The sequence below is a fragment of the Dendrobates tinctorius genome, unplaced genomic scaffold (genome assembly GCF_039654945.1).
Source record: "Dendrobates tinctorius isolate UK_male_01 unplaced genomic scaffold, ASM3965494v1 ptg000232l, whole genome shotgun sequence".
In the NCBI taxonomy this organism is placed as follows: domain Eukaryota; kingdom Metazoa; phylum Chordata; class Amphibia; order Anura; family Dendrobatidae; genus Dendrobates; species Dendrobates tinctorius.
Window position 1 is genome coordinate 20,077,706 of NW_027361899.1, and position 14,697 is coordinate 20,092,402.

A 14,697-nucleotide genomic window follows, 5' to 3' on the forward strand; every position below is an offset into this window, starting at 1 on the left:
CAGGTGTGCCCTGTCAGGTTTAATAAGCGGGATTTCTTGCCTTATAAATGGGGTTGGGACCATCAGTTGTGTTGTGCAGAAGTCTGGTGGATACACAGGTGATAGTCCTACTGAATAGACTGTTAGCTGCTTTTTTCTTGCCATAATACAAATTCTAAGTAAAGAAAAAGAGTGGCCATCATTACTTTAAGAACTGAAGGTCGGTCCGAAAAATTGGGGAAAACTTTGAAAATGTCCCGAAGTGCAGTGGCAAAAATCATCAAGCGCTACAAAGAAACTGATTCACATGAGGAGCGCCCCAGGAAAGGACCAAGAGTCACCTCTGCTGTGGAGGATAAGTTCATCCGAGTCACCAGCCTCAGAAATCGCAGGTTAACAGCAGCTCAGATTAGAGACCAGGTCAATGCCACACAGAGTTCTAGCAGCAGACATCTCTACAAACAAATGTTAAGAGGAGACTTTGTGCAGCAGGCCTTCATGGTAAAATAGCTGCTAGGAAACCACTGCTAAGGACAGGCAACAAGCAGAAGAGACTTGTTTGGGCTAAAGAACACAAGGAATGGACATTAGACCAGTGGAAATCTGTGCTTTGGTCTGATGAGTCCAAATTTGAGATCTTGGCCTCCACAGTCACCAGACCTGAACCCAATCGAGATGGTTTGGGGTGAGCTGGACCGCAGAGTGAAGGCAAAAGGGCCAACAAGTGCTAAGCATCTCTGGGAACTCCTTCAAGACTGTTGGAAGACCATTTCCGGTGACTACCTCTTGAAGCTCATCAAGAGAATTCCAAGAGTGTGCAAAGCAGTAGTCAAAGCCAAAGGTGGCTACTTTGAAGAACCTAGAATATAAGACATATTTTCAGTTGTTTCACACTTTTTTGTTAATTATATAATTCCACATGTGGTAATTCATAGTTTTGATGCCTTCAGAGTGAATACAGTTTTCATAGTCATGAAATAAAAGAAAACTCTTTGAATGAGGTGTGTCCAAACTTTTGGTCTGTACTGTGTGTGTGTGTGTGTGTGTATGTATATGTATGTATATGTATATATATATATATATATATATATATATATGTAATCGATATTACATATTTACAATTTATTACAGTTTTTTGTGTTCTAAAGTTGTATTCCAATAAATAGATATATTCTGTTCTATCTAAATATCTTGATTATTGGATCATAGAAATGATTAAATGTCTGATGTTCACATTGTACTGCAATACATTTTTCACTTAAATATAAGCGATACATGTGGGAATCGGAGTCGCAGGTTTGGCTTACAGACTCCACAGCCCTGGTGTGAACATAGCCTAATATTCCACTGTACACCATTCTGTTTATATGTAGAAGTGAAATATGGCGGCTTTTTTTTTTTCTTTTTAGACATCTGTTCTTTGGTTTTCTCATCGTCCGCTTTGTTTATAATTCCCCCGCGCTGGGGACAATGTCCGGGCTCACGTCCAGATAGCAGATAAGCCGGACGCTGATAAACTGTGCCCTAGTTTGTCGGAATGCAGCCAGAGAGAAAATGCCAGTCATGCAGCGACCCGTCAGGCCCAAACTTGTCACCGTTTTGCCTGGATTATATTTTATAGTTTGTACAAATTATAATGGCAGATGTCGTTAAACTGGTATAAGGGCAAAATGGAGTTGTTGCCCCTAACAACCAATCAGATTGCTGCTTTAATCTACAAAAGGCTATCTGAGAAATAAGAGCTGAAATTTGATTGGTTGCTATGGGCAATGGCTGCCCTTTTCCTTAGCGCTAGTTTGGCTGTTCCCCCCCACCGTTGTCTGAACCTTGTTTCATCTGATTTCCGTGCTTTGTGGTGTGTGATATTTCCTGGGTGTTTGGTGTAGGAGCTCTACCAGAATAAATGTAAATATCGTGCAGGAAGTTACAGGCCCAAAGCCAGAGGCTGCAGCGCTGAGAGATGTCTGATTTCTGTCATGTAATGTGTGTGTGGTCTGCGCTGGACTAATCATTTAATGAGAGGGCATTAGTGTACCTGCCCCAAAGAGCTCCGGGGGCATTATTGCAGGAGGGACCTGGAAAATTGTCAAGGGAGAACTTTATAAGCATTATTACTTTATAAGGGAGCACTTGGCCCATCTCTCAGAGTGGAAATATGTGTAGACTATAGGAAAGAAAGAGCGCAATAGGGTCTTATCCGGGTAGGTATTGGAAGAAATAAAAGAAATTTATAAAAATAATAAAAATGAAAATAAAATTCAAAAAAAATGAAAAAAGCATATACAGAACGGGAGGAATAGGGCTAAGCAACAGCACATGTGAAAAAGACTTGGGTATACTAATAGATCACAGACTGAATATGAGTCAACAGTGTGATGCAGCAGCAAAAAAGGCAAATGCAATTCTAGGATGTATTAACAGAAGTATACAGTCTAGATCACGTGAAGTCATTATTTCCCTCTACTCCTCTTTGGTCAGACCTCATCTGGAATATTGTGTCCAGTTTTGGGCGCCACATTTTAAAAAAGACATCAACAAACTGGAGCAAGTTCAGAAAAGAGCGACCAGAATGGTGACCGGTCTGCAAACCCTGTCTTATGAGGAATGGTTGCAGGATTTGGGAATGTTTAGTTTGCAAAAGAGGAGACTTAATAGCTGTCTACAAATATCTAAAGGGCTGTCACATTGTAGAAGGATCAACTTTATTCTCATTTGCACAAGGAAAGACTAGAAGCAATGGGATGAAACTGAATGGGAGGAGACACAGATTAGATATTAGAAAAAACTTTTTGACAGAGTGATCAATGAGTGGAACAGGCTGCCACGAGAAGTGGTGAGTTCTCCTCCAATGGAAGTCTTCAAACAGAGGCTGGACAGACATCTGACTGGGATGATTTAGTGAATCCTGCTTTGAGCAGGGGGTTGGACCAGATGGCCCAGGAGGTCCCTTCCAACTCTACCATTCTATGATTTAAATTTACTCACCCTTTCCAGGAGAGATTAAGGTATATCAGATCAGTTGTCAGCTTGCTGCACGTCCAAAGGTCCACGCCGTGACCGCCAATATCAATCTTTTATGGAATAAAATTCTTGGACTTATGTGCGCTGCTAGACAAAGTATCACATCCAGGTTATGTAGAGAGATTAACCATTTATTTCCCAACACGTTTCGAAGTACATCACACTTCTTCCTCAGGGAATGAAATGTACGGACAAATGGAGCTGTCTCCAGTTATATACATCCACTGTTTGAAAATTGGCGCCAATAGTAATATGTGATACAGCGGTAATGTCAAAGTTCACGCAAATAAAACAAAGTAAAAATATCATAATATTTAATCTTAAGTTAATAAAATCAATTATTCTTTTAATTATGTTGCAGTAAAAAGGTTTTAATACGAAAAAAAGAAAAAATATAAAAAAAGGGAAAAGATAAAAAGCGAACTCTTGTTTGAGAAAAAGAAAGAAGGACCAGCAGTCCAACACTTATACCACCACGCCAGAAGATAATATATTCCGGAGGGGAGAAAAAGAGTAAGATCAAGAAAATATGTATATTATGAAAAAATATATATGAATAAAAATGTATATTTATCAATGTACATTTATAATCCTTTTATCAATGTACATTTTTATTCATATATATTTTTTCATAATATACATATTTTCTTGATCTTACTCTTTTTCTCACCTCCGGAATATATTATCTTCTGGTGTGGTGGTGTATATATACACCTTTCCAAAATTCTGTTTTTTTTTCCCAATTCACTAAAGTAATAATAATTAATAATAAATCTATACACGTTTGGTGTCTCTGTACTCGTTCTGACCTCGAGAATCACGTTGCCAATATCGGAAATACACTTTATATAATCATTTCACCCAATTTGGAATTTTTCCCCCATCTTTTCACGCCCTCAGACAGCGATGTTGATGGAAAAATATAAAAGTTATGAATCTTGGAAGAAGGGGATAAAAAAATTTAAAAATGGATCCTGGAGGGATTAAAACTGACAATTAGAGCTCAAATTTAAAGTATTATCACTGATCCAAGAAAGGCGATATGAAAATCCCGTCTGATCGGCAGCGGAGGGTGGAGCATGCGGACCTCCGTACCGTTAATGCTCAGTGTGACTGCTGGCGAAAGCTGAGTGCTCTCTGGCGGTCTCATTGAGAATTCTTTGAGGGATGGTGTGTATGTGTGACCTCCGCTGCATTTAGAAGGGGCTCACGGATCTCCATGTATACCAGCAATTGTGCCACCCGTAACCAGGCAGTTATTCTTTATCCTACAGATACTTGATATCTTGGTACAAAACCTTTTAGGCAAAAATTTTCCGCTTTTTGGTTCATTTTTCACCATCTTCCCAACTTTTCTAAAAAGTAGGGTTTAGCGGGAAGCAGGGCTGTGAAGTCTGTAAGCCAAACCTCCGACTCCTCAATTTCCATGACTCCGACTCCACCAAAATGGGCTCCGACTCCACCTCCCTGCCAGGGCTGTGGAGTCGGTAAGCCAAACCTCCGTCTCCCACTCCTCAATTTCTAGGACTCCGGCTCCAAAGCCCTGGTGGGAAGGGCTTACCTGGCAGATTTACTAACCCTAAATTAAAGCACACCTACCCTAAACGCCCTCAGATCTAATCCTAATATTGTACTCGAACACTCTTGAGTATAGGACATTAATATAAAAGACCAGTCTTCTCCTCTTAGTCAGTCTCAATAGCACATTGTAGCATATGAAGAGGAGTATGAAGGAGATACGCTATCACCAGGGACTCATTCATGTAACATAACGTGTGACAGAAAGTAATGGCCTCGCAGCTATCCGCTCACAATACAAGGGTCCCTCTCTTCTCACGTGTCTAGGGCGTTATCTACTTGGGTTATTGAACAAAGTCCAAGTCATTCCAAGGACGAAGGCGAATGTAATCGCCCGGTTTCATCACTCGCCGCATTGGGAGAGAGCCTTTTTAAAGGGTATGACAGAGAAACGTGGTGGCTTACGTGAAGATGCTTGCAGAACGAGGCTTCCAAAGAGAAGGATTGGACATATTGAATTTCAATATGCCCCATCTTTTCTACCTTTTTTTTTTCTCATAGGAGATATGCCACCAGAAGTGTCTGGCAGTAGCTTTATCTCCTCTCCCAATTGAAAACGCATGCAACCAAGTTTTCATATATCGGGCAAGGGAATAGATGTCAGCTGAGCAATGGCAGCTTTTGAAGGTGTATGGTCGTCTTAAAGGTCATGGTAGGACTCGCAACAGTGGGTCGTCAGGTGGTGTCGCACTTAGAGAGCGGCGGCTACAGAGGCTCTGATGTTGGCCACATGGTCGCAGCTGTCATAATCTAACCTGAGATTGGAACTGATATGGCACTGAAAAAAATTAGAAGACGTCTCCCAGATTTTTTAGAAAGAAGACTCTGCGCCAAAGTTCTGAAGTACAAGATTGCCTAAGACCTGAGGACAGGAGTGGTGCTGTTTTCGGGAGCAAGGTGACATGTATTTGGACAGTTTTTTTTTAAGTCAAAATGTACTAGGTCCTTAGGAGTGTAATCCAGTAACTTAATAGATCTGTAGGGCAGTTCTCTACTGCGTCGTCATCACAACTTACGAAAAGTCACGGTGGCCTGCAAGAATTGGTTATAGCGTTCGCTACAGGCCAAAGAAAAATTTTTAAAGGGGTTGTCTGATGAAGATTTTTTTTTTTTTTTTCTCCTGTGTGATTGTTCCCGTTCTGTCTCAGAGGTTTTATTGTATTTTCTTGCAGGAATAATGATCCTTGAGATCCTGGTGGCCCTCGTTCTCGGGGCGCTCCTTTATCATTTTCTGTTTAAAGGAAAAGATGAGACCTTGCCCATGGGAGACGGCTGGTGGGGCGCGGGGCATAGACCAGATGAGGAGAATGAAGAAATCCGCCCTTTCACAATCGAAACGTCTGATGAAGAATTGAAGGTGAGATGGGTCAGATGTTTGATTGTCCTTTTACAATTTTGTTTCAGATGTTTCAGATAACCCCTTCCTGACATGGGTCCGAGTGTCTGCGGGAATATTCAGTTGCTGCCACAGCTGAGATCAGAGAACTTCCATCCAGATTTTTTTTTTTCTAACCCCTTGGATGCAACGGTCAGTAGCAACCATGGCATCTAAACAGTTAGCAGAATGAGCAAGGTGATGATGAGCTGGTCCACTTGTCCGCCATCTTGGTACACCCTTACACTTACAGGCAGGAGTTTTATGGTGTACTGTGGAAGCAATTAAGAGTCCCATATTGGGACTAAACAATAAAAAAAAAACTACAATAAAACTTAAACTTTTTAGGGTTAGGGTAACTCATAATTTGGTATCACCACATCCGAATTGTCCTGAGCTGTAAAAATATCCCGTTTTTTAACCTGCACGCCATAACAAATAAAAGAAGGCAGAATGTGTGGGTTTTTTTTAATGTTAATATCCTGCCTTTCATAAAGTGTTCAGAATGTCATATGTGAACCCCAAAATATTACCAATGAAAAAGTTGTAATTATCTTGAAAAGGTTCCATCAAAAAGATACCACTCATCCAACAAAGAAAAGCAAAAAAAAAAAAAAAAAAACCTTTTTCCAATAAAATAGTTATGGCTCCTTGGTGAGGATGGGTGTTGTGGGGGGATGAAAAACTGCAGCAGAGTGCGGGGCAAAACTGGCTGGTTCGTTAGGGGTTAACCTTTACGTCTGAGCCCTTTTTCATTTTTGCGTTTGTTTTTTGACTCCCCTTCTTCCCAAAGCCATAACTTTTTTTTATGTGAGGGTTTGTTTTTTGCGGGACGAGTTGTACTTTTGAATGACACCATTGGTTGTACCTTATCGTGTAGTCGAAAATGGGGAAAAAAATTCAAAGTGCAGTTAAATTGCAAAAGAAGTGCAATTCCACAAATTTTTTTTTTTTTTACCATGTTCACCACAAAAAGAAAATACAGAATGACAAATGTGCAAAAATACTCTGTAGTAAAAAAATATAACCGTAGTCAGCTAGTGCTGGTAAAAAGATAACAAATACAGGGTATTTAGTCGATACGTTTTTTGCAAAAAATGTCTACCAAGCCGCTCCAGCTCGTCACGGTAACCAAGTGCTAAAACTGACCAGCCATTATGATTCTCCAGGTCATTACGAGTTCGTAGACACCAAACATGTCTAGGTTCTTATTTATTCAAGCGGTGAAAAAAATCCAAAGTTTGTTAAAAATAAATAAAAATTGCGTCATTTTCCGATACCTGTAGAGTCTCTATTTTTCAGGATCTTGGACCGCGGGAGGGATTATTTTTTGCGTGCTGAGCTGATGTTTTTATTGATACCATTTTGGTGTGTATACATTCTTTTGATCTCCCATTATTGCATTTTAATGATGTTTTTTTCGCTACGTTTTTTACCAATTGGATCAATTCTTTTTATAGTTTGATAGATCAGGCGATTCTGAATGCGGCGATATCAAATATGTTATATATTTTTTTTTATTGTTTTATTTTGAATGGGGGATGATTTGAACTCTTATCTTTTTTCATTTTTTTAATAACTTTTTTTTTTTCTTCACTTTTTGCATGCTTTAATTGTCTCCACGGGAGACTAGAAGCTGCAGTTATCTGATCGCCTTTTCTATACACAGGCGATGATCAGATCAGCGCTCTCTCTCCCCGCGCGCGCGCGCTCTCTCTCCCCGCGCGCGCGCTCTCTCTCCCCGCGCGCGCGCTCTCTCTCCCCGCGCGCGCGCTCTCTCTCCCCGCGCGCGCTCTCTCCCCCCGCGCGCGCGCTCTCTCTCCCCCCGCGCGCGCGCTCTCTCTCCCCCCGCGCGCGCGCTCTCTCTCCCCCCCGCGCGCGCGCTCTCTCTCCCCCCGCGCGCGCGCTCTCTCTCCCCCCGCGCGCGCGCTCTCTCTCTCCCCGCGCGCGCGCTCTCTCTCTCCCCGCGCGCTCTCTCTCTCCCCGCGCGCGCGCTCTCTCTCTCCCCGCGCGCGCGCTCTCTCTCTCCCCCGCGCGCGCGCTCTCTCTCTCCCCGCGCGCGCGCTCTCTCTCCCCGCGCGCGCGCTCTCTCTCCCCGCGCGCGCGCTCTCTCTCCCCCGCGCGCGCGCTCTCTCTCTCCCCGCGCGCGCGCTCTCTCTCCCCGCGCGCGCGCTCTCTCTCCCCGCGCGCGCGCTCTCTCTCTCCCCGCGCGCGCGCGCTCTCTCTCCCCCCGCGCGCTCTCCCCCCGCGCGCGCGCTCTCTCTCCCCCCCGCGCGCGCGCGCTCTCTCTCTCCCCCCCGCGCGCGCTCTCTCTCCCCCCGCGCGCGCGCTCTCTCTCTCCCCCCGCGCGCGCGCTCTCTCTCTCCCCGCGCGCGCGCGCTCTCTCCCCCCGCGCGCGCTCTCTCTCTCCCCCCGCGCGCTCTCTCTCTCCCCCCGCGCGCGCGCGCTCTCTCTCCCCGCGCGCGCGCGCTCTCTCTCTCCCCCCCGCGCGCGCGCTCTCTCTCTCCCCCCGCGCGCGCGCGCTCTCTCTCTCCCCCCGCGCGCGCGCGCTCTCTCTCTCCCCCCGCGCGCGCGCGCTCTCTCTCTCCCCCCGCGCGCGCGCGCTCTCTCTCCCCCCGCGCGCGCGCGCTCTCTCTCCCCCCGCGCGCGCGCGCTCTCTCTCTCCCCCCGCGCGCGCGCGCTCTCTCTCTCCCCCCGCGCGCGCGCGCTCTCTCTCTCCCCCCGCGCGCGCGCGCTCTCTCTCTCCCCCCGCGCGCTCTCTTCTCTCCCCCCCGCGCGCTCTCTCTCTCCCCCCCGCGCGCGCGCTCTCTCTCTCCCCCCCCGCGCGCGCGCGCTCTCTCTCCCCCCGCGCGCGCTCTCTCTCTCCCCCCGCGCGCGCGCTCTCTCTCTCCCCCCGCGCGCGCTCTCTCTCTCCCCCCGCGCGCTCTCTCTCTCCCCCCGCGCGCGCGCTCTCTCTCTCCCCCCGCGCGCGCGCGCTCTCTCTCCCCCCCGCGCGCGCGCTCTCTCTCTCCCCCCGCGCGCGCGCGCTCTCTCTCTCCCCCGCGCGCGCGCTCTCTCTCTCCCCGCGCGCGCGCGCGCTCTCTCTCTCCCCCCGCGCGCGCGCGCTCTCTCTCCCCCCGCGCGCGCGCTCTCTCTCTCCCCCCGCGCGCGCGCTCTCTCTCTCCCCCCGCGCGCGCGCGCTCTCTCTCTCCCCCCGCGCGCGCGCGCTCTCTCTCTCCCCGCGCGCGCGCGCGCTCTCTCTCTCCCCCCGCGCGCGCGCGCTCTCTCTCTCCCCCGCGCGCGCGCGCTCTCTCTCTCCCCCCGCGCGCGCGCGCTCTCTCTCTCCCCGCGCGCGCGCGCTCTCTCTCTCCCCCGCGCGCGCGCGCTCTCTCTCTCCCCCCGCGCGCGCGCGCTCTCTCTCCCCCCGCGCGCGCGCGCTCTCTCTCCCCCCGCGCGCGCGCGCTCTCTCTCTCCCCGCGCGCGCGCTCTCTCTCTCTCCCCCCGCGCGCGCGCGCTCTCTCTCCCCCCGCGCGCGCGCGCTCTCTCTCTCCCCCCGCGCGCGCGCGCTCTCTCTCTCTCCCCCGCGCGCGCGCTCTCTCTCTCCCCCCGCGCGCGCGCTCTCTCTCTCCCCCCGCGCGCGCGCTCTCTCTCTCCCCCCGCGCGCGCTCTCTCTCTCCCCCGCGCGCGCTCGCTCTCTCCCCCCGCGCGCGCTCGCTCTCTCCCCCCCGCGCGCCGCTCGCTCTCTCCCCCCGCGCGCGCTCGCTCTCTCCCCCCGCGCGCGCTCGCTCTCTCCCCCCGCGCGCGCTCGCTCTCTCCCCCCGCGCGCGCTCGCTCTCTCCCCCCCGCGCGCGCTCGCTCTCTCCCCCCGCGCGCGCTCGCTCTCTCCCCCCGCGCGCGCTCGCTCTCTCCCCCCGCGCGCGCTCGCTCTCTCCCCCCGCGCGCGCTCGCTCTCTCCCCCCGCGCGCGCTCGCTCTCTCCCCCCGCGCGCGCTCGCTCTCTCCCCCCGCGCGCGCTCGCTCTCTCCCCCCGCGCGCGCTCGCTCTCTCCCCCCGCGCGCGCTCGCTCTCTCCCCCCGCGCGCGCTCGCTCTCTCCCCCCGCGCGCGCTCGCTCTCTCCCCCCGCGCTCGCTCTCTCCCCCCGCGCGCGCTCTCTCCCCCCGCGCGCGCGCGCTCTCTCCCCCCGCGCGCGCGCGCTCTCTCCCCCCGCGCGCGCGCGCTCTCTCCCCCCGCGCGCGCGCGCTCTCTCCCCCCGCGCGCGCTCGCTCTCTCCCCCCGCGCGCGCTCGCTCTCTCCCCCCGCGCGCGCTCGCTCTCTCCCCCCGCGCTCGCTCGCTCTCTCCCCCCGCGCTCGCTCTCTCCCCCCGCGCTCGCTCTCTCCCCCCGCGCGCGCGCGCTCTCTCCCCCCGCGCGCGCGCGCTCTCTCCCCCCGCGCGCGCGCTCTCTCCCCCCGCGCGCGCGCTCTCTCCCCCCGCGCGCGCGCTCTCTCCCCCCGCGCGCGCGCTCTCTCCCCGCGCGCGCGCTCTCTCCCCCCGCGCGCTCTCTCTCCCCCCGCGCGCTCTCTCTCCCCCCGCGCGCGCTCTCTCCCCCCGCGCGCGCTCTCTCCCCCCGCGCGCGCTCTCTCCCCCCGCGCGCGCTCTCTCCCCCCGCGCGCGCTCTCTCCCCCCGCGCGCGCTCTCTCCCCCCGCGCGCGCTCTCTCCCCCCGCGCGCGCTCTCTCCCCCCCGCGCTCGCTCCCCCCCCGCGCTCGCTCCCCCCCCGCGCTCGCTCTCCCCCCGCGCTCGCTCTCCCCCCGCGCTCGCTCTCCCCCCGCGCTCGCTCTCTCTCTCGCCCTCTCTCTCGCGCCCTCGCTCTCGCGCCCTCGCTCTCTCTCTCGCGCCCTCGCTCTCTCTCTCGCGCCCTCGCTCTCTCTCGCCCTCGCTCTCTCTCGCCCTCGCTCTCTCTCGCCCTCGCTCTCTCTCGCCCTCGCTCTCTCTCTCTCGCCCTCGCTCTCTCTCTCTCTCGCCCTCGCTCTCTCTCGCCCTCGCTCTCTCTCGCCCTCGCTCTCTCTCGCCCTCGCTCTCTCTCGCCCTCGCTCTCTCTCGCCCTCGCTCTCTCTCGCCCTCGCTCTCTCTCGCCCTCGCTCTCTCTCGCCCTCGCTCTCTCTCGCCCTCGCTCTCTCTCGCCCTCGCTCTCTCTCGCCCTCGCTCTCTCTCGCCCTCGCTCTCTCTCGCCCTCGCTCTCTCTCGCCCTCGCTCTCTCTCGCCCTCGCTCTCTCTCGCCCTCGCTCTCTCTCTCTCTCGCTCTCTCTCTCGCCCTCGCTCTCTCTCGCCCTCGCTCTCTCTCGCCCTCGCTCTCTCTCGCCCTCTCTCTCTCTCTCGCCCTCGCTCTCTCTCGCCCTCTCTCTCTCTCGCCCTCTCTCTCTCTCTCGCCCTCTCTCTCTCTCTCGCCCTCTCTCGCTCTCTCGCCCTCTCTCTCGCTCTCTCGCCCTCTCTCTCGCTCTCTCGCCCTCTCTCTCGCTCTCTCGCCCTCTCTCTCGCTCTCTCGCCCTCTCTCTCGCTCTCTCTCTCGCTCTCTCTCGCCCTCTCTCTCGCTCTCTCTCGCCCTCTCTCTCTCGCCCTCTCGCCCTCTCTCTCTCGCCCTCTCGCCCTCTCTCTCTCTCGCCCTCTCTCTCTCTCTCGCCCTCTCTCTCGCCCTCTCTCTCTCGCCCTCTCGCCCTCTCTCTCTCGCCCTCTCTCTCTCTCTCTCGCCCTCTCTCTCTCTCGCCCTCTCTCTCTCTCTCTCGCCCTCTCTCTCGCCCTCTCTCTCGCCCTCTCTCTCGCTCTCTCTCGCCCTCTCTCTCGCTCTCTCTCGCCCTCTCTCTCGCCCTCTCTCTCTCGCCCTCTCGCCCTCTCTCTCTCTCTCTCGCCCTCTCTCTCTCTCGCCCTCTCTCTCGCCCTCTCTCTCTCTCGCCCTCTCTCTCTCTCGCTCTCTCTCTCGCTCTCGCCCTCTCTCTCGCTCTCTCGCCCTCTCTTTCTCGCCCTCTCTCTCTCGCCCTCTCTCTCTCGCCCTCTCTCTCTCGCCCTCTCGCCCTCTCTCTCTCTCTCTCTCGCCCTCTCTCTCTCTCGCCCTCTCTCTCTCTCTCTCGCCCTCTCTCTCTCTCGCCCTCTCTCTCTCGCCCTCTCTCTCTCGCCCTCTCTCTCTCTCTCGCCCTCTCTCTCGCTCTCTCGCCCTCTCTCTCGCTCTCTCTCTCGCTCTCGCCCTCTCTCTCGCTCTCTCTCGCCCTCTCTCTCGCTCTCTCTCGCCCTCTCTCTCGCCCTCTCTCTCCCTCTCTCTCCCTCGCGCGCGCGCGCTCTCTCTCGTGAAAAAAGTCACTTGCAAGTATTCTGGGAAATCCGACTTTGGTGCTCGTTTTGCCGACCGCATGGTCGATTTCACGCTGTGGTCGGGTTTTGGTCGGTGAAACCCAACTTTGGCAAAAGTTGGCAACTTATGAATCTGGCCGACCTGTTTCGCTCCTCTCTAGTGCTGACCTTAGAAGGTCTATGTTGCATTACTGTGTATTATTGTTTAAAAGCTGTATGTGCTTTAAAAGGGGGGAAGGGTAGTGGAATATATTGTAATACTTATAACTTCTCTATTTTTGCAGATTTACTATGTCTGCTGTTTTGTATTTTGTTATACAATAAAAATTTATCTGATTTAAAAAAAAAAAAAAAAAAAGCATTGATCTCTAAGCCTTTAAGATGGGATTTGGAGCTATATAAAGATGTATTCAGATATTAGTTCAGAATCTGGAGATTAATCATGCACAGGAATATAACATATCAGTTTTTGGAATGTGGTAGGAAGCCAGAGAACCCGGAAGAAACCCACGCAGACACGGGGAGGACGTGCAAACTCCTTGCAGATTTTGTCCTTGGTGGGAATTCGACCCAGGACCCCAGCTCTGCAAAATAAGTCTTGACTACTGAGCCACCTTACAGTCTTGACCACTGAGCCATCATTCTTCCCATTTTCCTTTTGTTGCAGGATCTATTCCGCCGGATCGATGAAACCCGTTACTCCGAGCCTCTGGAGGGCAGTCGCTTTAACTATGGCTTCAACTCCAAACACCTCAGGAAGGTGGTGTCCTACTGGAAGGAAGGGTTCAACTGGAAGAAGCAATTGGAAATCCTGAACCAGTACCCACATTTCAAGACCAAAATTGAAGGTACGGGCATGCGAGGGGTCGATGTTCATGAGCCACGCGGCTGATGTTAGCCAGTCTGTGACTTCAGCGGCTACGTGCCGCGCACACTTCACAGTAATGCCAGTAAGTATGGCGCATCATCGTTAGCCGCCTGTGAAGACTTGTGGGGACCGGCTCAGTGTTCACACATTATTTTTACACTTGCTTAAGAAAATCATCGTTCTTGGCAGCACATCGGACAATGTGCTGCCGAGAACGATGATTTTCTGATGATAAGGATGATATTCTGCACATGCAGAACGATTGTTTGCTGCACCAGAGAAGTACGGTCGGGTCGGCCAGTCTGTTTAGGCTGTTAGTGCGATCGGCTTGCATGTAACCTGCACTCCTTGTGAATGGGCGTTGTATCATGCGACAGATCCATCGTCTGAGCTCGTCTTCCACACCGCGGTTAATGAGCGCAGTGTAATCAGCCCTCTCCGTAATTATCTGTCATTTCTGCCCTACTTTCTTCCCCTCGTCCAGTGGGAATATCACACATGGGAAATGTGTCGATTTTTAATTAAATCTGATTTCCCCCAGAAGTAGAGAAGGACTCAACTCTTAGATATAAGACTTAATTAAGATTAAACCGGGCACATTTCCCAGTCGCCTCTTTTGATGTGTATACTTGTCACAAACTCTTTGGAAAATCAAAGGGGTAAAGGCATTTTTTTTCATATTGGAGTCTGAGATTAAAGGGATTTTTACGTGCCCGCCGGTCCTGCGGCTGTGACGTCACATTATTCACGTAGCCAATCGCAGGAGTCTTTTGTCGTATAGTTTCACCAATACTTGACTTTCTTTTTTTGCATTTTTTTTTTCCTTCAGGTCTTGATATCCATTTTGTTCACGCGAAACCCAAAAACCTCCCTGCAGGTCGGAAAGCCAAGCCGATCATCATGGTTCATGGCTGGCCCGGATCTTTCTATGAATTCTACAAAATCATCCCTCTCCTGACGGATCCCGCCAGCCACGGTCTCAGCGATGAGCACATCTTTGAGGTGATCTGTCCATCCATTCCTGGATATGGATACTCCGAGGCCTCTCACAAGCAAGGTACAGTATATACAGGAAGCAATGTAATGCCTATGGACGACCCCCACCGGGTGACATCCACTGCGGGCCAATATGGCGGGGCGCTCATCTTTAGTCACTGTATTGAAGGGACTGCAGGTACATTTGCCCGAACTGAAATGCCACCCTTTCTTTGTAATTTGCACTATTCCCTTTTTGATTAACTCAGTAGATTTGTAGACCAGTCACGGTCACTGTGTCTACACACTTGCTTAATGTCACAATTGCTATTTTTTTCTTTCCCTGGTTCCTTGTGGTGAACGTCTTCTTGCATTGAATAGATATGTGAATATGTGCAGAGGCTGCTGTAATCACTGGACTCTATTAATTAGCTTTTTCTATAAACCTACTGTATGTACACAGGACAATTTCTGGCCATAAACCTGTGCCAACCAACTATGCACAAGATGATTTGCACTCGTTTATGACTCTTTTATCGGGGTCTGGTGCCAACTATATGCAAACAAAAAGAATGGCAATATTATCGTTCTCTCCTTTTACTGCA

At 52.1% G+C, this 14,697-nt stretch overlaps 1 protein-coding gene across 1 annotated transcript in view; it reads left to right on the forward strand.

Moving 5' to 3' along the window:
• The window catches only part of EPHX1 (epoxide hydrolase 1), a 37,586-nt gene that overhangs the window by 3,828 nt on the left and 19,061 nt on the right, over nt 1–14,697 (forward strand). The window contains 3 exon segments of the mRNA XM_073556410.1: nt 5,751–5,935; nt 12,917–13,097; nt 13,947–14,174. Coding sequence (XP_073412511.1) covers nt 5,756–5,935; nt 12,917–13,097; nt 13,947–14,174 — 589 coding nt within the window. The 5' untranslated portion in view covers nt 5,751–5,755.